Source organism: Pagrus pagrus (assembly GCF_965226575.1).
Source record: "Pagrus pagrus genome assembly, chromosome: 7".
NCBI classification, from domain to species: domain Eukaryota; kingdom Metazoa; phylum Chordata; class Actinopteri; order Spariformes; family Sparidae; genus Pagrus; species Pagrus pagrus.
In genome coordinates this window covers 18293208-18319357 of record NC_140191.1, presented here as the reverse complement: position 1 = coordinate 18319357, position 26150 = coordinate 18293208, and the positions used below count along the sequence as shown (strand labels likewise).

Below are 26150 nucleotides of genomic sequence, written 5' to 3'. Positions count from 1 at the left end.
AGAGGATTGCTTCCTGTCTGTGTGTTTGGGTCTTTTAGAGGATTTTTCAAAAGCTGACTCAGATCGATTATGTGCAACACACACATGCCAACCTGCCTGAGCTTCTTCCATTGATTCAGGCATTAACACAGTTCCAGTGGTCTCCGGGCATCGGCCCAGTATAGATGAAAAGCAATGGATTCTGTTTGTCCATCAAGTCAGTGATAGCTAAACATCAGGGTCTGTGGGCAACTGGTTCTTCCTTTCCTCCTGTTTAAAGCTGCACTATGTAGCTTTGGGGAAGAAATTTGAATCAGCAGAGAAAGATCTTAAATAATGAACTCTCTTTGTTTTCATGACAGAATAGACACACTGACCTTAAAGGACAACACAGTTTCATACTGTTTCACTTTGTTTATATGTGGCGGACCCTGCCACCTTTCTAGCTTCAAACAGTGTTCTGGGGACCTTATTTTCCTCTGTGAACAGCTTGTTTATCCAGTTATGTATAGAGTTTGTATAATAACGTAATTAATATTGTAAATATTACAATTCTGACTTTGAATTTCCTCTCCAGATCTACGTATTGCCCCTTTAAAATATTTATTTCAAGATCGTCCACCAATGTGTACCTATATGTTCAGTGGTGAGCAGTGACCCCCTCTGCACAATGTTAATGCCCCTTTTTATTTATATTCATTTATTTATTTGACACCACTAGGAACAACAACTAATATCCATTTCAAAATTGTGGAAATGAACCCCCTACCTGAAAGGGTTTTATGATAAAATCCAAACTGGTTTAGCTCGCTTCGACGGTTCACAGTACAACCAAATGCCTCAGACAACAGAATAATAGACTCAAACCTGTAACGCAGCACTGCTTTAGACACCACAGCATTAATGAAACATCACTTTTCACACCACCACTATGGCATGTCAGTACATTTCTTACAGTCCCCCCCCCCCCTGCTCCGTTTTCCTTCCCGCTGGGTATAAAATACAAACAATCACTTTGGAGCGAGAGCATTAGCTGATGCAGTACATACTGTATGTTTGTAGGCATATATCAAGATGAAGCAGTAGAACAAAGTAAAGAGAGGATTCAAGTCAGTCAATGGGATTGGCACTGTGACAATAATGAGACAGGAATCTCCCACGGTGGCACCAGGCCCAGTGCTGTGGTCCCTGGGAACGCCCACCTGTAGCACACATGGTAATCCAGCACAAACATTATGGCAAAATACAACACGTTGCACTACTGTACAGTTTCTGCATTGATACAGTTGAGCACTGGGCTGGTCTATCCTAATGCTTCAGGTCTCTTTTGTGTACCAGTATGACAAACCTTTAAGATTCATTCAGTCTGAATAAATCTGTCCTATCATCAGAGAATAAGGCAGTTTATGGTATGGTAGATAAGTCATGCCACAACCACAGTGGACTGCTGTTGTATGTAGCTCTTAAGAGAGAAGAAAATGCCTCCACTTTGAGATAATTCTGCTGTTACTCTGGAAATCTCATCCAGCCCCCTCGCTGTTTGAATGAAACGATGAAACACAGCCAAGGTGACCTTTCTTCAGAACAGACAGGTCCATTTTGTAGCTCAGATATTGTTTTGCTGCTACAGAAACCCTTGAGCACAAAAGAGCCTTAGTCCAGAGGCAAAGAGGACCGAGAAAAGCACAAAAAATATCAAAAGAGATAAACATCACCAACAAGGAGGAAATCACAGCTGTACATTAAAGGTTAAAAGTTAGAACCATGACCAGGTTTTCTTTTTCCTCTCCTTTCTTTGCAGTCCGTTCAATGCCAAGTCCACAGGTCCAAACATTAAAGTAGAGGGCTCACTAGGTGGCCTTAAAATCGAATCTCCAGCGCATTGGATCCCGCCGCTCTGGTAAACATTTAGTTGCTATCTATCATCAAAGCAGTCCAAGTACTCCAGGACAAGGTCATAGCAGAATCGATACTGGTCCTGGAGAAAAATACAATATTCTTAAATTAAAAAGTGAGATCAGGAGAATAATAACAGAAAATGTCTTGCATCTTCCAAACACACTGTTTTATTTATTCACAGACTGTCTTACCAAGGACTCCACCATGTTGGGTTTGCAGTTGCGTAGAGTTTTGACAGCATAGAAGATGTCCACCATGTTCTGGTACTGGATCATCTCAAGGAGGATGTTGCAGGCACAGAAGGACCCGCTGCGACCACCACCGTTACTGCAGAGGAGAAGATGTGTTTTAGTGAACATCTTCAGTAGATGCCTTTTCTTTTTCAGTTCATTTACAATCAGGTTTTATCCTTTTATGTTGACTTTAGCCGTGCTGGCAGCGTGGCTCGAGTGATGGCTGACAGTCAGTCAGCCAAAACCACTTGTGTACAGATGATACATGTGAAAATCCTGATACATATTCAGTTGACTGCCATAATATAAAATATAATATATTTGTACAGACATTCATGGTTCCCAGAACATTCATGTTCTTAAGTACAATTTTGAGGCATTTTATTTTGAGTGTTTCCTTTTTCTGCTACTTTATACTTCCTCTCCACTACATTTATTTGATGTATTTCATTACTAGTAACTTTGCAGATTCATATTATTTTATTGTTTATATAATTGTATATTGTATATTATATTACTGCAATTGTAATAATTGTGACTTGTTACCCATCAGATATCGGGCACTATGTGAGAGGATGTTGTATCAGAGGCAAAGTAGCACTTTTTTAAATTTAATTTAATTTAATAAACTCGTCTTGTTTATTAAATGTTTTTTATTCATAATTTGTACACTTCAAAATGTTTTTGAAGTTTGTGTTGTAGAATTAATCTAATTAACTTCATGCTTTGTGAATAATTATTCTAAATAAATTGCATATATCACTTTTTTTAGCATCATTTCATATTTTTGGACACAACTGTACAGTATTTCTCGACAGCGGTGTAAAAGTTGTGTCGGAGGGCAAAATCTGTAAAGCCGCTGATAAACTTCCATCCTCCACTGCCAAAATTGTCCGGCAGTCCATTGCATCCATTTAGCAATTGAGGCGGTTAATCTGTCACAGGTTTACTCAGTCTGTGTCTGAACGCCTGTTTGAGTGCAGCTTGGCGAGACATTTTTTTTTCACGTAGCATTAGGGGCTGTAATACGTCTGACCTCCAAGCTCACTTTGAAGTGCTTTACTTTGAGATGATATTTCAGGCAACTAAAGGACAAGTACTCCAGTAGCGCGAAAAACGTCCTCACTACAGAAGTGTGAACGGTTTTTATATGAACAGCTCCATCTGGATGTAGTTTCTCTATTCACTGTCATGTGCCTCCATCATGTTTACAAAGCTACTGTGCATGGTTGCATGTTGAATGACGCATGGGGTCAAGTGGCATTAAAGCGTGTGATTAATCTACCTTCATTTTTTTGACACGTTTCTGTATAATCACTTCAAATTAACATTTTATTTAGACAGCGCTAGTTTCGAATGTATTAAAACGTTTGCCCTGTTGCGACCTTGACTGGGAGCATGATGCAATCCCGATCCTGTCATAAAGCATGGACAGCAGAGTGCACTGCATACGTACAGTACATTTCAATATATACTAGTATATCTCTGTCTCCGATGGGAGTAAGCCTAATAAGTTTAACATGGTCTAGGAGACAACAATAAGGTATAAGCAGTGCAGAATATGTGTAATCTGATAACCCTGTTTTTGTCTTCACGCTACCTAATGAAAAACAGACATCTGATCCAGTTGATACAGCGTGCGCACGCAATATCTAGATACAAAAATAGCGACATGGGAAAAGCTGTAAGGGAAGAAAATTGAGCAATAACAGCACAGTGTGGCATTTCTTCGGAAATATTGTCCTGGTCATCATAAATGAAAGGCAATATCAATAAACTAGTGGAGGACAATCCACTTCCTCTCTCCTGAGACAGACGCAGGGAAGGTGGGCACCGAGAGCCTCCGCAGCGTATACAAGCAATATTAAGGTAATCAATCGTCGTCAGTGCTTTGGCAGTCTGGATTTACTGTAGTGAGAACCATCGCATTCTGTATTAAGCCATAATTGATTTGATCTCCATAATCTCTTTCCTGGTTGTCGTGGGTAACACTGTGTGACAGCGCTGAGTGATGTGCTTTTGGATGGGGGCGGTAGGGATGAACGTGTGATGGGTTGGCAATGAGCTGGACGGAGCCATTCATATTCATCAGCGGGCGTGCGCTCCGAGGGCTTAGGACAACAGAGGAGCGTATACACCGCACGCTGCACTACAGCGCGGCACAGCACATTACACCGCAATTTGATTTTCTACATTACAGAACGCTACCGTGGAAAATAGTTTGCACTGCATCTTATTGCGTCAAAACCGGGCAAAACACCGTGAAGACGAGACATGACAAGTCTCCCCATGATTTACTGTGTTGAACGGACAGGTTTGCATGATACTCCACTCTGTGAACAAGCTTTTGGTTTGAATGCCACTCTTCAACAGCACCAATTCACTAAGACCTTTTCAGAGGGAGAGTGAATGCGGCTCCGCCTCGTCTCCTTTTCTATTCACTTACAGTACACGATGCGTGTTGCTCACAGATTACTCACAGGCAGTGGACAACAGTGCGTCCTTCCCCACACTCCCTCTGCCACTTGTGCACTTGCGCCAGCAGGTTGAGGAAAGCCTTCTTGGAGTCGGGAACATCTCGATACGCCGACCAGCGCAGGAACTGGAACTGACACACCACCAGCTGGCCCTCTTGGAGCTTCGGATGCAACAGAAAAACATTAAACACATGCAGCCTGAGCGTACTGTACTGTAGTGTGTGGGTGAGCATGTGCGTGCGTCAATTTTTCTGGTTGTTTCAGTATTCTGCGCGTGCCAGTTAACACCCGTGTTTGAGTACTCCCCCGGCAGTGTGCTGGCACTCTCAGCTGTGCTCACTCAGCAGACTGACTTTGAGATATATGGGTTTGCAGGTGTAAGTGGGGCCCGCGCTGTGTGTAAGAGAGGTCCCTGTGTGTTCATAACCTTGTGCTGTAGAATCTCACCTAATACTTAAGGACCAGTGGAGAACTGTAAGTCATGCAAATTGGGCTGGCAAAGACACCAACGATGCAAGGAGGAATTGGCTCAGCGGAGGTGGGATTTACACAATGTACTTTTTTCCTTACTGCTCTCACACCCAGACATACATATGCTTACAATGCACTTCCTTTGACTTTTACTCCCTCCCCTTGTATATCATTGTCACGCATAGGAAACGCACACACTAATTCACTGAGAAAGGGCCAGAGAGAGAGGGAGAGGTGTGTGTTATTTCTGTGTGATTTGATTCCTCTCATGCCGGGTTAAGTTGCCCTCTCCTTGACAGTGGTGCGCACCAAGTAGAAAAAAAGGTGCCGGAGGTAGAGAGGGGAATGACAAGGGCAGTCTACGGGGGAGGGGAGGATGCCAATCAAGAAAGGAAGTTCTGGGTGCTGCCTGTCGCGCTGTTTCTAATGGCGGCGGGGAAACGACTTGCATGCAGATTCCTTTAATAATTGGTTGACAGAGATCCTGAGCGGAATGCTTGCATGCGCTTATGCAAATTCCCCGCGCTAAAACCGTACCTGCGCACACACACAATCAACATGACGAGGCGTGTGAAGTCAAAATGATTCATACATATGCACAAAAAGTTGAGGAAAAAGCCCACGCTCGGATCCCCTGTGCTCCCTCTACCATGACATGTTTCGCGAGGTCTTCCTAATTCTCCACACGCCAGGTGCTTTTTTTTCTTTTTTATGTCTGTGACAAGGTTTGCGAACGTATCCAAAGTGAGTCTGCTTTGCAAGCCTGAAAAACCGGATCCTGCAACTGAAAATATGGCATGCATTATGATGATGAAAGGGAGGGGACCCTCTTTAGTATGCCAACGGGCGCCTAAGAGTGGGAAGACGCCTATCTAGATAATGACAAGAAGAAATTGAAAAAGGGAGAGACTGACCTCTGTTGCATGCATGTCAATGGTTTTCTCTTGCATGTTTTTCCATAGACAGTTCTTATTATATGTATGACTCTCATGAGAACACTGGTGGCTCCGGTTGAATTTTATGGACTGCTGAACATCAAAACAAGTTCCTTTGTAATATGTATGATACAGCCTATGAATACGTTTCTTCCTGATCTGTCGTTGTGCTTCATACAAATCTCCAGGCTACACTTTACAGTGTATTTATTTTAGAGTGTATTTATTTGACAACCTCCTCCGACCCATGAGAAATGCTGCTGTGTATGTGTGAGAAAGCAATATAGACAGATAACGACACAGAGGCACACACTGTGAAGGTTTAAAGGATAAGTTCACCCAAAACTGAAAATTCAGTCGTTATCTATTCACTCTCAACTTCTGTAGTTTGCAAAAGATTTCTGGAGATTCACAACAAATCAGCATTCTCATAAACAACACGAGTAAACGGGGACTTGTTTTAAAACGTTAAAAAAATTATAATAATAATAAAACAACTGAAAAAACATAAAATGGCTCCACACAACTCGTCATCATGGCACAATCAAAGTCTCCGGAAGCCATGAGATCTCACATTGGATATGTTTTTGATGACTGAATTTTTTAATGTTTAATTTTTAATAACACAAACTCAGAAAATATTTCTTCCATAACTGAATCAACAAGCTGTTCTCAGAGGAGAATAAGGTCCCAAGAACACTTTCAATCTAGAAAGGTGGCAGGGTCCGCCACATATAAACAAAGTAAAACAGTGTTAAATTGTGTTGTCCTTTGAGGTCAGTTTGTATATTCAGTCTATCCAGTCAGGAAAATGAAGAGAGTTTGTTTATTTACTTTGTTTAGACATAAAAAAAAAAATCGTCAATGAAGATCTTTCATTTCTGACTAAAATTTCTTCCCCAAAACTACGCAGTGCACCTTTAAGCCTTTGAGTTTGGGCACATACTGCACAAGAAGTTTCACAGTTTAGAGTTTTCTAATCATCACTTGAAGGTTTCAGGTACGCAGTATTTTTTACAGCCGAGTATGTAGAAGTCTGACTTTGAGGACTTGTGTTGGTTTTTTAGATGCACATTACAGCTGGCATCTCCAAATGTACTGTAGGTAAAATGTCACATCTGAATTTACCAGTGAGCTACCAACAGCTAATGCATTTCTAATGAGTTCAAGTTATCATTTGGAGTGGAACAACATGTTCTGTGCTGGCTTTTTTTGGAAACGCAGTGACTCACCCTCGTTACGTTCTTGACCCGAAACAGACGCGTAATTACATCCTCGTCTGCTGACATGGACAGAAACTCCACTTCCATGGGCCCGTACTGCTGTAAACCAGGCTCCGGCCAGTACTGCACACACGGCTACATGTGGAGGGGAGATCAGAGAGAGAGAAAGGGAGGAGGGGGGGTTGTTTATCAGCGATTTAATGTGGCACATACAGTACTCACGTAATCTTCAGTAGCTGTGGCCAAAAAACTGCCTTTGCTCTTGCTTTGGATTATCAAAGCAAAAGAAACTTTAAAAAGTTGGAATGATGAAATCAAGCAAGTGTGCGTGTGTGTGTGCGTGTGTGTGTGCAGTGGGGGGTCTGCGTACAGGCTGTAATTAAAAGAACAGAATACAGCTGAAGACACGCAGCCACACAAGTATAACACTATAACAGGAATGACACAAGTGGTGTTAGCGTGTGCCGACAAAGAACTGGAGGCCTTACGCTGCCAAACTGGTGTTAATAAGGGGAGCGAAGCAACGTGGGGTGCGAGAGATGTAATGTGCTTTGAGAGATTGCAACAATAGGGAGACAGACTACTCCAGTGCCACGATTGAACTCTATAACAGAGTTCATAACAAGATCTCGCAATGAACAACTTAAAGTGGCGATAACTCAATTTTCAGGCGAGACCGAGAAGGAACTGCATCGCACTGGAAGAAACGGGATGAAAAAACATTTAAAGGCAGTGGATGAAAAGTGGAATTGAACAGGGCTACCTACAATTTCTTTTCTGCTTTTTTTCTTTATTACCAGACTACACGGGGTGGTACAAAGAAAGGCCAGCTCAGAGACCTCACATTTCATGGGCACATCAAACTTCAAGATTAAGATAACTCGTTGACATTGTTCTACACTTAGAGAGCCGGCCATGGTCTCAAAGGTCATATTAGTGGTGTACTGATTTTGATTAAAATATTTTGAAAGGATACTCAATGAAATACTGTGCAAGAGGTGCATGGAGGCAGACAGAATAATATAGGAACCAGCCGTGCCACTGCTACTACTGATACTCAATACACAATTATTTCTCCACCAGAGGGTCATTATTCAAGAAAAATGTTAAGGAGTGATTTACAATATTCTGAAGGTAAACCTTGCACAAACACATTCACAATTTAGAGAAAGCACCTGCTTTCCAAGGCTGCGATACAATGCAATACATATTTCACATAGTTAATTTTTAAACTTGGACTCTGCAAAGCTTGTAAATCTTGCATTTATGCCCAAAAAAACTAAATCTAGATTCCGTATAAGCCATTATCTCCAGCGTCTCTGCGTTGGTGATTTTCTCGTTATTTATACAGATATTAATTATAGAGGTGTGAATACAAGGTAATATAGGATTATGAATAGGTACTTGAGAAAGCCATGGTAACAGTTTGTAATGATATGTTGATGAAAGCTGGTGTTACCTAATGCTCTGTGCTGGAAAGTCTAATCTCTGCAGAAGACGATAAGTGTTAGATGTTTGTTTTTTTTCACAATTCTGACTTTTTTCTCAAAACTACGATACTGATTTTAATCAGTCACACCCATCTTTTTCCCTATTTTCCATGTTGTCTTCGGCTTCATTATAAGACGGCATAACATTTCTAATTTCTTTCCATCACTATCTCGATGATATCGAGTCATACCTGTCCCAGCACTGCTGAATTATTCAACAGCGTTGTCAACTCCGCACAACTGTTTATCTGCAATTAAGGACTGGATGTCTGCCAAAGTCTTCAGCTTAAGTCCAACAAAGAGGAGATCTTAATTATTGGCTGAACACGTCTGTAGTGAAGTTGTGCCAGCGTTTGGCTCTTTGACAGAGAATGTTGTTCCTTCTGCTCAAAAATGAGGAGTTATATTTGATCAGAGCCTGAGCTCCCTTATCCCCATATTACAACTGTGTGCTTATTAAGTTCTGTTTCTACCACCTGAGAATTATCTGAAGAATTAAATAATTCCTTTCTTTAAGACACTCGCACTATTTTACACGCTTACATTTCATTCACGCTTCATTATGTAATGACCCGTTCATCTGTCTTAACTGTAGAACTTCAGGATGGCTCGATTTCCTGAACGGTTAGGTACCAAAATCCTGACAAAAACTATGAGATATAATTAGATTTCTGTGCCCACACTTAGAATAGACTTTAGGATCTATTGCCGCCCTTTAAATCCCTCTTCAGTATGGCACCTGATTGTCTAGTAGAGCCCTTAAGTCCTTATTTACCAGCTCAAGTGCTGCAGTTGGAGCTCCGGCTAAAGCCAAGGCTTTAAAATCTCCTTTTAAAAATGAATTTATGGCATATTCTACTGTATATTCAACTGAATCTTGAACTTGAATCTTGTATTACATTTCCACTCATTATTACAGCTATTATTACAAGTGGTAAAGAAAGAACCGGGAATATTGTAGCACAGAGAAAGGCATATGCTGATGAGAAAAAGTGGGGCGCCAACAAAAAGAACCCTGAGATGTGGCTGGAGGGTGAAGCGAGCCTATTCTCCAGAGATGTAACTTGAGGAGGGGAAGGAAAAACTGGGGCGGGTGTTATCTAGTCATGCCTTGAGATCAATGTGGTCAGGGATCAAAGCCCAGCAAAATGGCATGAAGGAACTAATCCCGAGCAAAGTAAGATACAGAAAGAGTGAAGGAAAAGTCTCAAGTAAAGTTCAGATAACCTCGAGACTGAAAGTAAAAACTAGTACAGCAAACAGCTCTTGTTTGAGTGAACTCAAGCATTTTCGCTGCGTCTCTCTTTCCTCGTAGTCTCCAGGAAATCAATGGCAATAAAACAGTATACAACACTTTTGACCTTACCCAGGCAGAGTTGGACTGGTTGAGTTGGTTGAGCATGACCACGGCCGTGCAGCCGTAGTCAAAGACCAGCCTCCAAAAGTCCGCCGTGGTGCCCGGCAGTGGGTGAGGGGTCACAATAAAAGCAGCCTGCCGGTGGAAACTGTCAGCGAGAGCAGCGTTGACGTAGTTGTTGCTCTCCCCTTCTGTCGTAACCAGGAAGGCCAGGGCGCGATCGGGCGGCAGAACGTCCATGCTGCGGTTCTTCTCTCGGTTCCTGGGCAACAAAGCGATGCTGCACTCTTCCACATCCAGGTGGGGGGTCACAGAGTTGAGCGTCTGCAAATGGAAATGTTAAAAGAGGTGAGATGAAAGCGAAGAGGATGTTTAAACGGTGGGAAGACGTGAGGAGTGCTGAGACACAGCAGAGGAGTCAAAGACGTTAGGGAGGAGGAGGAGGAAAGAGAAGTGAATCAGATGGAAGGAGGGAGGACCGGGACGCAGAGGATGCCAAGAATAATAATGTAAAATGAAAACATCTTTAATATTCCGAACACCAAGTTGACAAACCGATTTAAGAGAATAAACGATATATTAGGCCATGAAGTTTATATTTGAATAATGAAGTCTAAATTAAATCTCAAAAGGAAATACCGCATACTAATTTCCTTTGATGAACCCTCTGTTCATTTGGCCGTAATTACATTAGGCAATGTGAAAAAAATATATTTGGATCATTAATACAGGGCATCAATAATAGATCTGTGACTTGCTGATCTCAGTGCTACCGGTTGGCTGTTTGCCTTCTGCAGGATGACAGAGTAAAAGGCAAACAGAGAGCTCATTGGGGCGGCGGAGAGGCTTTCAACGACAATGTCAGACGGATAAGTTTACAAGATCAAAGCGAGGCTTGTAACATTTGGCTTTGTGAAGAACCAACAGTTTGTAATCACAGTGTCGCACCTACAGTACCATTCCCTAATTCTGAGCAATGCATCTGTCATAATTCCTATAAGGATAAAAACCGTATGAAATTAAAGGCAAAGCGTGAGTCTTTTTCAGAATCACTTTGAAATGCTAAAACTGGAATCAATGTGGCTGCTGCAGCAGAGGGAGGTGGGTGAGGCAGGTAAAGCATGTGGGAACACAGCTGGCTCTCCTCTCTCCTAATCACCATCTAATAAAATGTTCTGGATCCGCATTCCTACAAACCAGGTAGAGGATTTAAGTGACAGTGATGCCGAATCAAAAAAAGCCAAAGGAAGCCAACAGCATCCTGCGCAAATAGACACGCATTTATAGATACATACATGCAACGTGCACACAAAGAAACACGTCCATTAGTCTGCTCCTCTCAGCACTCTCTGCTGATGTCCGTGCTATGAAGTACATCATTTCCACAACAGAGGAGAAACACTCATAGCGTATCGTTTTACCAAACAGGCTGTTTTAACCTCAATGGGCGGGTGTCAAGTGCACAACAGTATACATGCAACACAAACGTGCAGATATGATACTCGTACAGTCACTTGAACATGTGACTGTATCACCATCCAATGAAAACCATTAGCTTTAAAAGGATCAATTTGCAAGATATGGCCAGAATTTTAGTTCAACGAAATTCAACAAATGAACTAACATTATTGGCAGATTGTGAAGAAACTGTCTGTTTACAGTCTGTGTGCTGTGTTACAGAAATGTCTGCTGAAGTTAGCATGCTAACCAGTTAGCCCCGGCCCGCCCTGTCTCATAATACCCCTTTGTACTGGCAAAAAGCGATAAGTCTGACGGCCCCAACACTTTCAACTGGGAGAGTTACAAGCTGCGAGATCACTACTTAATGGATTAAAGAGAATGAGATTGAGAGGAGGCCGATTCCTACATGTTGCACCTTTAAGTACACAAAATAAACCCACAAAATCTTAAGAAAAGGGGATATTTTTTCACCAATTTTCCTTTCCAAACAGAAAAATACAACAATGTGAAAATATTCCAGCCATACACACTGTTTTTTCTGCAGATGCCCGACTCTCTCTCTCTCTCTGTCTAGCGTGTCTTCTCATCCCCTGAGTGCTAGTCTTGGTCGGGGCCACTATAAAATGACCTCTGTACTCTATCCACTGTTTTCAAACTGGTGTCTATGGTCTCAGAGGCTGTCTGCTCCAAGGTTACCTGAGCTACTAGCATTTCTTACAAATTGCTCCTTTAAATCATCAGCAACTACGACTATTACTCCTGCATTATTATACGTAGAAGTGAAAACAGTAGTGGTATTACTAGTACTAGTACTAACAGTAGTAGCAGGAAGTAGGTACGTGCAAACAGAATGAAAGTATGTCCGTGCTGTAATTTGTAGTATTAATAGTCCTGGCTGGTACAACTGATATTATATTGTTGTGACTAAAAGTAACTGAAGTTGTAGAAGTGCTTCTAGGATCCATTAAGGTAAATGAAAGAGTTCTGTTGATATTTAATGAATTGCATTATAAATGCAAATTACAGTGTGTGGGCTGTGTAATTGACAATGTTTGCATGTTCCAGGATTTAATGGCTGCATATTAGAACAAAATTAAACTGTGCTTAGAACTTGATGGAGGTCACGACGCTGCCGTCCAGCACAAACACTGACCTGAAACTCCTCCCGCAGCTGAGAGGAATTACTCTGAGAATCCACTCGCAGCATCTCTTTGTAGGTGACCGCAAACTCGTTCACCAAGATGGCCGTCTCGCCGCACAAGCAGGCCTCCAGAATGGCGTCGTGGATGAAGATGTACTGCTCCTGAAATCACAACAGGTAACACAAGTGAGTCCTGTGTGTGGGTTTCGGTTGACAAGCGGGAGAGCGTGTCATTCAGCTGCAAACACCTAAACAGTCATTACAAAGGAGGCAGCTTGTGACAGATGCCGGAACATATGTAGATGTAAATAAACAATCAAACAATATGAAGAATGGAAGAGCTTTCTCATAACCTGCCTCGTTCTGAATTAAACATGCGCTATAATGTTGGAGGTGTATCAAAGCTGTTGGAGAATAAATAAACACATCTAAGTAAACAAACACATGCGGTGTGCATTTAATTAGAGCACTCCTGCAAATAACTACAAATGTAATAAACAGCCAAGTCAATGTCAGATTTACATAATAAGGGGTGAATATGTAAATTATCTTCACATCTAAAGAACAGCACGTGCCTGCGCAGCACACTGCGAGACAATGTGAGTCTCTGAAACTATTGCAATGACCTTTACCTAAGTCCCAGAGGGGGAGTACCATGATAATACACCCCCCCTCGCTCTTTGAATTTCCAAACAACAGGAGGGAAAAACAAATGTTTAAAACCCGACTCTCCTGAAGTTTTCCAGCAGAGAGAGAGGTTACCGTATTGTGACCAGTGATGTAACCTCCTGAATATGTGCGAGACAAATTGACTTCGTTTGAATGTGAAGCAGCGTCCTGGCTGTGCAGGTGACCTGACCTCTGTCTGGATCATGTTGATGCGGCGAGAGCAGAGGGTTTTGACACAGTTGTAGATGTCCACCACGCCTTCACACTCGGCCATGTCCAACATGACATCCAGCACGATGTAGCAGCCGGTGCGGCCCGCCCCCACACTGCCACACAGAGGACAAGTTTCGTCAATCAGGCGTGTCTTAAAGCATTGAATGAAGACACTTTTCAGTTAGTAAAAATGTTTACACGAGAGTATGTCAAGTTATGAGCACTTCACGATTTAAAAAGTGACGGAGAAGTGCTAAACGTACAAGGCAGGGGTCATTCAACCAGCTATCACTAGCGTTAGCGGGCAAACAAGCAAGCGAGGCCACACTTACCTTACTGCCAATATGCAAATATTATTACACTATTTCCTTATAAGCCGTGTGGCATGAAATTATTGAAAATCTTGTTTTGTCATTTTTGCTGCATTATATTTTGGCTGTGCTTCCTTTAATTGGCACGACTGTGAGGCTTTTTTTAAATCTGAATTAATGGACTCAAAAAAAAAAGGTACAAAAAAGGTAAAAACACGTTATTAATTGAAGGAGCCTCTACTAATGGTTTTCAAAATCTTGATTAATAAGAGTTAGGTTTGCATGACTATTCTTAAGGTCCTTAGGTCTCCCAAAAGAGAATATTATATCCTACTAATTAATAAAAGCGACCTCCGTGAACCAAAAATGAAAAACTTAGGGGGTAGGAGCTTCCTGGACTCAAATTTAGCTGGTTTTGACTCCCGACGAAGGCTTGATGCCGGACGCTAATAGGTCTAACATGACCACGCTGTCACAATAAAGGAATTTTAATATTTTAATAGTTAAAAAGAGATTTTTTTTTATTTTATTTGGTTTTACAGCACTACAGGTTGCAACAGTTGCTAAGCATCACATTACCTGCAGTGGACCACCACAGGGCCAGCGTCAGGGGGTGTAGAGGCTTTCACTCTTCTTATAAAGGCCAACAGTCCAGTGGCGTGATAGGGCACCCCGTGCTCGGGCCAGGATGTAAAGTGGAACTGACGTACCTCATGCTTGGTTGAGTATCCTCTCTGTCACCACAAACAGTGCACATTAACATTACATGTAAAACACAACATTTACGTGGCCTGCATCCTCACCAAAGTAGCCCACAGGCCCTGTTTCAACCGAGACATGCTCCCATCCATTCAGAGACATTCCCCTCCGTGATAGATGTGACAGATTTTTCGGTTCAGTGTGAGGACAACCCGGACATTATTTACGTGGGGTGTTAGGTCTTCTAGGACAGTTAGGCCTCTGGGCATCACATGCTAGCAGCAGCTGCCGTGTGACAGACACGCAGAGAGGAATTACTGAGGCTCTCGGAGCTCAGGGAGAGCTGGGAGGTCTCTCCTCTCTACTGGGAGGCTGCTGCAGTCACACAGCAATTTCTCCCTCTGTACAGAGATGACAAAGTAAAGCGACGCAGAGCAAAGATTTGTCGAAGACAGAAATCCAAAAAAAGAAAGGAAAAGAGCTATGAAAAACAAGCTGTCACCAGCTCCTAAATTCATGCCGATTTGAATAAGCAGCAGCGCGTGCCCATGGAGAGCGACTGTGACAGTGTGATGATAATGCTGTGTTTGTGCCACTGTCGCCACGGCACTGTTCTGAGCCCTTCCAGTGGGAGATCCCCTGGGAGATTGACAGGATGGAGGCCATCAGGGGCAAAACAGTGTAACAGCTATGTTTGAAAGACGGCAGGGGCGTTCACATAGCTGCTGGTGTTAATTCCTTTCAATTTAACACGTGGTCCTCAAATCAATCAGCTGTAAATCCTGTCAAGTATCTAATCCCCTCTGTTAATGTTCTACTTCTAATTTCAGGAATATCACAACAAGAATTAACAGAAGCAAAAGAGGGCGGGCAAAACGTAAGTCTTAGACAAACTTACCCTCTCCAAGGCAAAGGTGCGAACTGTGTATTCAGCCAGCGTCTCCGTCTTAAGCAGAGTGATTTTGATGTCGCCGTACATCTCGCTGTCATCAGGCCAGTATTTACAGCATTTCACCTATTAAAGGAAAGTGAAGCGACAGAGCTCAACCTCATGTTGACATTCTTGGAAAATGTTCCAGCATAAATGCAGATGGTGTTACATGAATAAATCTGTTTGAAAGAGTCTTGTGAAGGTTGAGTTTTTTTTTTTTTCTCCAGTACAAACAACAACATTCTACTTCATTTCAACCTATTTTCTCACAACACAGTCCTCTAAAATGTCATTATAGTGAGTATAATCCTAATTTACAAACCGGTCAACATGGTACATCGTAAAGCATCCAGCCTTCCACAAAATGCTACATTTCTCTCACAAGAAATTATTTTCTTTGTGATACCGTATGATCCGGTGGACTCTAAAATGGCTTCAACCATGTCCTCATTCGAAATATCTCAGGCTCAAAGTACCCAATGCAAACATCTTCCAGCGCCTCCCTGTGAAGGAGCACTTTCTCTAAATCTCTTTCAGAGGAATACCTTATGAATGTCTTCATATCTAAGGAAAAACGCCCAATGAATTTCTTCCATGAAATGTGATGCCAGTCATTCTCTTCTATTAAATAATGCTGTTTGGGTATTTTAGGCTGCTACATGTGAACTTAAAGCTCCCCTCCAGTCAAAAATGTGATTTTTGTTCTTGTACCAACAAGATGATGAGTCAAGCACAACAAACTAAAACTGTTGAACAAAGGTCACTAGATTTGCTTGTGACTGAGCAGAGTGACAGATTGCAGGTTAAAGTTAAGACTTATCAGATCAAATGTCACCTCTCAGCCTTCCTTTGGCCAGTTTCGGATTTCCATGAAAGTCTTCTCCATCATATCATCATAAGATCAGAGCAAATGCACAGTAAGATACTGTCATAAAAAATATATATGAGAGTAGGGGCGTCACGATTTACTGATACTGACAAAAAACGTGATATGGTCATGTTGCTAGCACACATATGATGCTATCGTTTAAACAATACAGCGCCTCTTCAATCATTTCTGTTTCTTTCCCATCTTGCTTAACAGAAGTGGTCGAAATGCACCTCAACACTGACTGGCACCCGCCACAAAACGGATAAAAGAAGAAGAAGAACACACAGTTACTAGCTAGCTACTACCACAGTGTGGTGGCAGATGAAAATTGGACACTTACAGTCACCCGAAAAAAGTTAGCTCGCCAGTGTGGAAGTTTTTTGAAACCGTAAACTATTAATTTTAACGGCATTATTCTTAAAAAGTTCTATATATATATAAATATTGCAATAATACTGTTATTGTGAATTCTTATCACACAGTGAACATATGATAACATGACAGCCTGATATCACACAAATCATTTCAGCAAATTATTTGACAGCAAAAGAAATAAAATATTACCAGAATAATAAAAATATGAAGTACTTCATTTGCTGGAACAGAGAAATATTGGTGTGAAATGTAACAAGTTCAGAACGTACAGAGGTTGCACTTCACATTGTGTGGAGGAACAAAAACATGCTGTTCCTCTGCAGATATTTCATCTCAGAGGGCAAAGAAAAGAAACGCACGATGATCACATAATGGTGGGAAGCATAATGAACGGGAGGGCAGCAATCTTTTTCACCGACAGCAGGCACAAAGGAGATTTTTTTTTTTTTTTTTTAATTTAATGGAGGTGTTATTTGGATTCAGCCACACAGACCGGTCCTCGTTTGCTGAGTGTTCCCAGAATTGTTAGATGGAGAACCAAATTGGTTGTGGAGCTGCTGCTAGAAAAATGGTGTCATTTTAACCATCCACTGAGGTAATACATTTCTCTTGCCTGGACGGAGAAGGATGGGGTGCTTAGAGCAGAATTCATATACTACGGGTATTTATGTGAGGTGGAAAATAACAGTACTACAGCGTAGCCATTAAACCTGTGTAGTCATGCTGTGTCTATACAAGGACAGAAGTCGTAGATATGTGGCTCGGGGGACATTTTTATGCATCACAGGTATTTTATAGCACATTTTATGGACTCTATAATCATTACAGTCAAGATGTGAATTTCTATAAAACACCATCGCAATTTCATGATGTTTTCAAAACAGACAAATCAGAGATAATCTGAGTAACAATCCCTGAGAATGCACGTATTTGACGACTTTGTGTGAACTTGCTGGTTTTGATGTTTTTTGATATTCAGTTGCCACCCGGAGAGTATTGTACGCAAGGTTAAAGGAATAGTTTCACATTTTGGGAAATTATATGGAAACAGAGGTAAAACGCTAGCCTGGTTCTGTCCAGAGGTAACCATATCCACTGAGCAGCACCTCTAGAACTCACAAGCTAACATGTTAACAGCTCATGTGTTTCATCTCAGACCTGCTGGTAGGTAGGTAGGTTTTATTACTGTATCTGCACAGAGCTAGCTGTTTCCAGTCTTTGTGCTAAGCTAACAGACTGCTTGCTGAAGCTTCTTAGAGGCTGTTTACACCTGGTATAGACAAAATTCACACAGTGGCCATGGTTAGTGAACAGACATGAGAGTTATCGATCTCCTCCTCTGACTTTCAGCAGTGTGCCAAAATGTTGAACTACTCCTTTAACGTTTTAAGTCAGGGTCTCTACTGCAAAAGCAGCTTGTGATTTGTGGTGTGACATAAATGCAGGACAGCTTCACCAAAATGATCAGCTTTTAGGCTGCTGTTTGTATGCACAGCGAGGCCCTGTGAGGTCCATACTTATCAAACACATAAAAGCCTGTTCCCCTGTGGTGATTGTGGGGTGTCTCTGAGCACTGGGAGATGACAAGAGGGGTGGGGGCACATCTCTTACCCTGCCGACCTCCACCAGCTTGGTGATCATGACGATGCTGAAACAATTTTCCTGCCAAACCATCCTCCAAAAATCATACAGAGTCTCCTGCTTGGGTCCTGGTGGGAAGAAATAACAGAGAAAAAGACATAAAAACACCACAATCACAGCCTGACCCTTAATAATAGTGTTTTTGCTGTGAAATCTTGTATTATCGTGACCTAAGTGTCCTTCCCCAGACTGCTAAAGCTTCGTCAATGAAGTTATTGGGAATTCCAGGCAGAAGGGAAGGGGTGACGGGTGACAAAACAACAGCAGCAGCAGCTGATGATGAAAGCCGGGTGGACCATCACTCACTCATTGTCATCCGAGGTTTAGGAGGCGAGAGACAACTTTAAAACGAGGATCACGTAGGGAAGAAATGCTCAGAGAGACAAAAACACTGCTGACGTTTTTTTTTCTTCTTTCTTGCAAGTTTCATCTCTGCGTCTCTGTAACGGAGGGGCGGGGGGGTGCTGGTGCAAGATAAGCACATGAGCAGACCTTGAGTGACTTTGTGATGGGCGCACCCTGGAAACCGACACTCCTCGTGGGGTTTAGACGCAGCGGAGGGAAATTTTGAACGCAGGCACATGCCGAGTCTGACTGTCCATCAGACGGCAACTTTGTATTAGCGCGACGGAGGGTGAACTAAAGGTTCCCTCTCCAACAATGAGCACACCGGTGCACATGTCACCAGGAATAAAACGCTATAATTAGAGCGCTTAATCATTAACCTGTTCCAAAGATTAATTTGGTGACATCACTAGCCTTCACGGGTTGGTAGTCGCACAATCACCTTCCTGGATTCTACCAGAGAGATGGTTTTGGCGAGGGACTGTACATGAGTAGGCTCATTGGCTGGATCATCTTCAATTTATTACACCGCCACAAACGATACTCGCCAGCCTGCATGCGCACAAACACACACACATAAACACTATAGCCTTGCCGGGACACTCACCCTGAGTGGCGATGAAGTGGTTGGATCGATGGTAGCCCTGAAAGAGAGAAGAGGAATGACATGCTGAGTAAGCCATCTGCGCCTCAGGCACAGCTGTATGGGAGGGTGTCGCTCTGTCTCACCCTTTTCCTCCCCTTTGTCCCTGCAATTCTGCTCTCCTACTGACCCACTCTCTGCAACTTTGAATTGCATTTCCTGTATAATTTTCCAGCGCTGTCTGGCCTACTGCAGTCCTCCCTGCCCTCAGAGAGAGTCTGGAGCAGTGGAGGCACCACACAGTAAATACTGGGTTTTGACAAACTGCTGATTAATCTCTACAAAAGTCGTTCCTACAGTGAGTCGGACTAGCTGACTGAACAGTGACTGAATCCCAGTGACAGTTTGACAAGCTGCTGTGCCATAAAAACAAATCAGTTTTCACTCAAGATGCAATATGTACTCTACTCCACTCAAGTCAAATGAGTGGAGGAATATCTCACACAGGTTTCACATAAACGCATGATAGCATCACTAACATAAACAGTTTGCAAGGCAGACTCTGACATGTACAGTGAAGTATACTGAGATCCTTCATATCAAAGGAGGTGGCGGCCTTTGATATAGATGACAGACATTTTCCTATGGTTGGCATGAGGTGAATATGAATGAACGATGAGATGTCATTTCAAAGCCTTGAGGGGAACAAACATGACAAAGACCACCTGAGGGACTTTAAAGCATGAACACTTTAAGGAAGAGCAAACTGTTCAAAGGAAGTCCTCCTGAAAATAAGCACTGCTTATCTAACCTCTTCAGGGTGAAGGAGACACCTGTTTCCGAGACACAGCCCTTTGAAAACATCCCCACATGGATGTTGTGGCTAACGGTTTATTGTCATTTTGAGAGGAGCAGCTGGAAGGAAAACTGATGCCCCAATTACCTCTCGTGACAGTGTGGAGCCGAGAAGGCAGGTCAGGACTAATCGGAATAAACGCCCGAGCCCACCAGCTCTCGTCCAATCAGCATGATGGAGCAGCTATGTTGATAACAGTTTTTTTTTAAAAATCTTTTTGCAGAGGGCATCTTACGAATATGTCGAGTCTGTCCACGTTGCATCCAGTCAGATATTTGGGGACATGTTTGAAATGGTGATGGATGACCGGTGCTGTGCTGCCCTGCTATCCACAATTCCTCTGGCCCTCGCAGAAGACTATCAGCATGACTGTTACCTCTCCTCTACTTAAGACGGTCGCCATAGCAACTAAACTTCCTGAGTCCTGGCCACTTATGAGAACTAACAAAGGCGGCAGGGTCCTCTATCCGGGGAGGACACATCTCCTTGTGTTCATTTAAAATCATTAGCTAAAAGGGCATGTTTTGTAGTTTGTTTGTTTTTTGTTTTTTTCAAATGTGCACAAACCTGAAACAGACTGACCTTTGAGCATTTGTGGATAGAGGATAGTGGATAAAGAGAACAGGGAAGGGGTAATAGAAGAAGGGGGGAAAAAGAGTAAAAATAGAGCGATGGCAGGCAGAAGAACGAGCAGTGAAGTACTTACTTCCCTGTTAATCCGAATCTACAGGGTCCAAGGTCGAGGAAGTGGGGAGGGGAGTAGAAAAAGAAGACATATAGGCTAGTTAATGAGAGAAGCGTTTGGTAAGTAGGAATTATGGTCACAGACAGGTGGGAAGAGGTGTGTGTGTGTGTGTGTGTGTGTGTGTGTGTGTGTGTGTGTGCGTGTGTGTGTGTGTGTGTGTTTATGTGAGTACAGCAGGACTGAAGCACTCGATTCTGAAGGGAATTTAAGACCAAAGTCCATTGTGTTTTCATTTACTCTAATCTATCAGTTTTGGTTTTTCAAGTGCACACACTTCTTCTTTATGGTTAAATTGGCGTTAGGGATTTTCTATTTAAAGAAAGTAGAGCAGAGAGAAACCCTGCCGTTGCTCACACATTATGTTGCTAATTGGAAAACGAGGCTGTCTAAATGTTTTAAAAATATGGCTATAATCTTTGCATTTCATTGCATGTTGCACCGCAGCAGCGTAGGAGGGACACGCCGCATGACCACGGCTTGTTTTTGTGTCTGTGACAAGCATCTTTCAGAAAAGAGTAACAATGTAATGTAAGTGCTTATTCTTTAGGTTTCTAATATTAACTCCCGTACTCCAGCGATGTAGATCTGCGCTCTGAGAGAACCAATCACAATGTTTGTTTACAATAACTTCCCAGTAGAAAACCCCTGCCTCACGTAGCTTACATACAATTTGTTTGTCCTTTTTCATGATGTTATTTCAAGTGTCTCATTCATGTAAAATGCAGGTTTGACGCTTGCAAAGCTCATAAATAACAACACCTTCACTAATTTACTTAGTGACAGTGATGGATGATGGCTGGCTATTCTTATTCTCATTATTGATTTACTTTAAATGAATAGTACCTGTAAAGGGAAAATACTGCAGAGTACCTAAAAATACCTGTAAAATATTATATAGAAGCATATCATGCATATGTAACTCACGAGGGGGCAGAGGGGTGGCCGGGTGTTGTATCAGGGTTGTATCAAACGGCAGTTATCTACCCAGAAGTGAAGGCTGTTGTTAGCGCGATGTCTTATGATGGACAGATTAAAAAAAAAGATCTAAATCTTTTTTATTGCACGCATTCTTCTTCCTTCTACATCACCCACCATGCAACTTGACTGTGTGGTTGATGTTTCAGGTGTGTTGTGCTCGCAGCAGCCAATGTAGCAGGAGCCCCACCAAGCTTAGATGAGGAGTGGGATTCAGAGGTCTGGTAAGCTCATTTCTGTCGAACATCCACAACACTCGGTTTTTGATCTTCAAATTTGTAGTCTTCAGCCTAAACCAATGCTGCCTCAAGTGACGTCATTAGACTTCACACAGCTCCCTCTGGTACCAGAAAAGGCTTTATAATTTTTCACACGTGGCAAGTGTACTGCTCAAAACATGTAAACAGGCTTTGATGTGTAAAATCAGCGGTTTCTCTTTGTCTCAGTAATATTAAATACGTAATGTCTAATTGCCCATCGTACTGTGCTGGGATTGGCGAGTACTATTTGCTTCAACATGTCCTTGTGAGTGAATGCTAGCACTGAGCATAAGTACGGCCAACTGTGCTATGAGAGTGAGTCTATAGGTATCGACAGTCGGGAGTATCTAAGCTGTGTTTGTGGGACTAAGGTTAAACACAGGAACTTTTTCCAGTTTTCAGTCACAGTTTGGTTTGGTTCAGTCAACAAAATTACTCAGGTTACCTTCACACAGGTGAAAATATTCACATTGGCTTTACGGTGCAAATAGCAATGCTGGCTTCATAAACCTGGATACAAATAGCATCTAGCTACTAAATATTCACGACTTACTGAGCAAATGTCCAAATTTATGGTAAATGTGTCATTTATTCATATAGATATATGGATTCAAATTTAAAAGAGCAAAAGTCTGACTGGTGCCTTCAAATACGTTCTAACTATACCAGAAAACTGTGTATCATCACGTGTGCAGCGATATAAGGTAAGAAGAGGATTGAGAAGAGTTTTCAGGACCTTTACATTAAGAAACAAAGTGAAGTGCTACTTTTATTTTTACATTACGCACATTGAGACAAAACTAATTACCAGTATGACAGTGTGTGTCTTTGTGTGTATGTGTGTGTGTGTGTGACGAAACTGACAGAACAGCGACACAAAGAAGTCCATTTAGAGAAATATGCCACAACCAAAGGTCAAGAACATCATCATTTCTAACATTCAATATAAGTGGGTATTTTTGCTGAAACATGCTCGGTGCTGTGTAGCAGTGGCACTTCACCTCGCTGCTTTAAAAATTCCCCACAGCCTCAGGTATGTGACATATGGTGTTAGACCCTCTGGTGGGAATAATACACACACAAGAGTCACCCATTGTTGATAAAAAGCTGTTTTCGCTGTCGACTTTCTCTGACTGTCGTCTCCTGTGCCGTCTCTCGTCTGTGTGCATTTGGATGGTGTCCACCCTCACTCCTCGTCTACTGTCTCTGACTGTCTGTGTGTGTGTTCTTTGATTGAGTGGCCATTCTACACCTGTCAGTAGAAGCAGACGAAGATGTAAATTGGCAACAGCCATGGACTGATCTGCGACAGGAGCAGGAAGTTGTCAGACGTACGCAAAGGTCTGCACCTCTTCAAGCATCATCACACACTCAGGCATCAAGCGACAGAGAAAGACGAGGCGGAGAGATCGCCGTTTCACACCTCTGTTTTGAAAGCGCAGAAATGTTTCAGAGGGAGGAAAAACTTTTCCATTTAACCTCGGGTGAAATAATCACAGGCTGTCCAAAATATGCTTTGCTGTTGCTAAATAGTTACTATTCACCTCACTGGGTCGGCCTTGTCAGGGACTAACATCACTGACTCTGACACTGTAGTGGCTGCTGAGTGGTGTTTTCCCTCTAATGCCTGCACCTCTGTGCCCTAAACGCTAATGGAGACCCTCACAATAACTACAGTCCTAACAGCAGGCCAGGTTTTTAATGCCCTCTTGTTGTAATGAACTCTCTAAAAGCATCTCACCGCTGCCCGTTCTCTACAGAGAAATAAAAGAGCGGAAAAAAAGTGTCCTGCAGTGTCCAACGTTTTTTGATGAGACAATTGGGCGTAAAGGAGAAAACCGCCTAAACGCAAGCCAACTTGAGGTCCTAGTAATTCTCTCTCACTGAAAAATAGTATCTCTATTTAGTATTAAGTGTATTTTAAACACATTCTTTCTGAAGATTAAGACAGACGCAAGATCTTTCCACCTCTTATCAGCCTCAAGAAGGACTGGGAGTATCAGCTTGCCTCAACTTCTCGCAGAGTGCCGTACTTACTTTACAGTGGAGAGACGTACAAAATAAATCTTGTGAGATAAAGAAATCATATCAGATTGCCAGACTTCCCTTGACATAACTCAAATGAATAGCAACAACTGAGGACTGAGACAGCAAATTCACAGGGGAGCCAAAATACAAGCTTCTATCGACAGCGTATCTGGTAGTAAAACTGTATTTTTCTTTCAGAATCGGGTTTGATTTCTATTCGCTAATAACTTTACTGCTGCCAGCTAAACGTGCACAGCCTCCCGTAGTTTTAATGAATGGGAACACGTATGAATGAGACCGTGTGAGACACATTAGCAACATATACATGTATTTTGTATGATCAGTGAGAATGTTACTGTGACGCTGCATGTGTGGCAGACAGTTTGTGGGTGAACAGTGGAAAGGATCATCTCCCCCCGGCCCATCCGGAGATTGGATAACATCAATCATGTCTATTTAATTTAGGGGGATTTGTGGCATCTTACAGAAAGGTTCGTCTCCCCTGCAAGGCATTAAATGCATTCATTCCACTCTGTTTTAATAAAAGTGATAGCAGACTAAGTCCGGGTCAGGGATTCAGTGCAGCAACTGACAACCATGGCATCTGGCAATACACCAATAGGAAGAGTGTTTGATTGGATGAAAGCCTCCAGGTGAAAGTGGGCCAGCAGACTGGTGAGCTTACAGGAATGAGAGAGATGGACTGTGGCTTTGCAGGGTGTGAGTCACTATTTGTATCCCATGTCGGACAGAGGCAGAAAAGCAGGATTAGACTTACATCAATGTAGTTAGCGTTAATGTAGTCTGAGTTGGGGTCTCCCAGGAGAGGGTGGAGCTTGACTCTGTGGCGGTCGTCTGAGTCGGAGCGGAATAAAAGAGCAAAAGCATGTTGAAAACGTGCCATTTTCCACAATATTTCCTGTTGTTTTTTTCAAACAGGATGAAATGAGTTGTGACGACTTACATCCCAGCAAGGTGTCGTGCCTGCCTTTGGTCTTGTCCTTCTTCTTTGTGCAGTCCCAGCCGTCGAAGAAACTCTGCAGAGATCAAGAGACAATTGTTGCAGATTTCAGAAACAGGGACCATTCAAATACCCCAGATAAACACAAATCAAAGCTTCAACAAAGCTTTTGTTTTATGTGTGATGAGGACGATTGTGTTTCACGGTTCACATGATCACATCTCTCAAGCACAGCCAAGGAAATTAAGAGCTATTGTGCACCACAGAAAGGTTTGGTGTTTTATGCTCCTATGTTATTAAACAAAACAGCACCATGACTATCATATGCTGTTTGTCTGACCCCGGAGCACTCGTGAGTCATAGGCCGTCAGTTTCAGATCATTTTTCCTACAACCCTCTGTGCCGTACAGTCAGAACCCTGTGGCTAAATTTCTACTAGGTTGAAATTCAGTGTACACCATCAATGAGAGCACAAAGTGAAAACATAAATCAAGATAATCGGTGAATTAAATGTGATCACAGCAGAGACTCAATTGGTGTTACATCACATTGACCATTGACCAAACAGCTATTATCCAATAATAGCTTAGCAACCATAACCAGCACGGCAGATCTGTCAAACTGTGTACAAGGTGTTGAACATGGTCCTGTAGTCGGCGCAATACTCATTGTTCAAATTAATAGCAGTGAGGTGTCTTTTTTATCCTAAACAAACGCAGAGAGAGCAGAAATGTTGTGAGTGCATTAAACAGTGTGGTGACTGCTGGGTACAGTTGTGGACGCTGGTTGTGGATGTAATCAGAGTCCAGGCTACAGCAGCAGGTCTGTCCCAGTCAACAGTTCACACTCCAGCACTCTCAGCATCTGTCATTCGTCATCTTTAAAGACATTTCTCTTATAAAGTGTGAAGTGAAAACACTGTTTAAAACAGTGTGATCTTACATTTTTATCGTATTGTTCTTACAATACGCGCACTACCTAGCTTTACTCCGCAAGATCACAAGAATCTTCAACTAGTCGG

General features: G+C 42.4%; 1 protein-coding gene across 4 annotated transcripts in view; it reads right to left on the bottom strand.

The window, feature by feature from the left end:
• Positions 1–401: 401 nt before the first annotated feature.
• The window catches only part of ptprub (protein tyrosine phosphatase receptor type Ub), a 170560-nt gene continuing 144811 nt past the window's right edge, over positions 402–26150 (bottom strand). For 2 of the 4 annotated variants that reach the window (XM_084357049.1, XM_084357051.1), the window contains 14 exons: positions 25133–25205; positions 24947–25023; positions 20867–20884; positions 19329–19365; positions 18347–18444; positions 15457–15573; positions 14439–14593; positions 13526–13661; positions 12679–12828; positions 10074–10388; positions 7227–7352; positions 4592–4749; positions 2070–2205; positions 402–1957 (listed from right to left, as the gene is read on the bottom strand). In XM_084357049.1, coding sequence (XP_084213175.1) covers positions 1895–1957; positions 2070–2205; positions 4592–4749; positions 7227–7352; positions 10074–10388; positions 12679–12828; positions 13526–13661; positions 14439–14593; positions 15457–15573; positions 18347–18444; positions 19329–19365; positions 20867–20884; positions 24947–25023; positions 25133–25205 — 1659 coding nt within the window. In that variant the 3' untranslated portion in view covers positions 402–1894. The remainder of the gene's footprint in view (positions 1958–2069; positions 2206–4591; positions 4750–7226; positions 7353–10073; positions 10389–12678; positions 12829–13525; positions 13662–14438; positions 14594–15456; positions 15574–18346; positions 18445–19328; positions 19366–20866; positions 20885–24946; positions 25024–25132; positions 25206–26150) is intronic. The other 2 variants (XM_084357050.1, XM_084357052.1) reach the window with 1 other exon arrangement.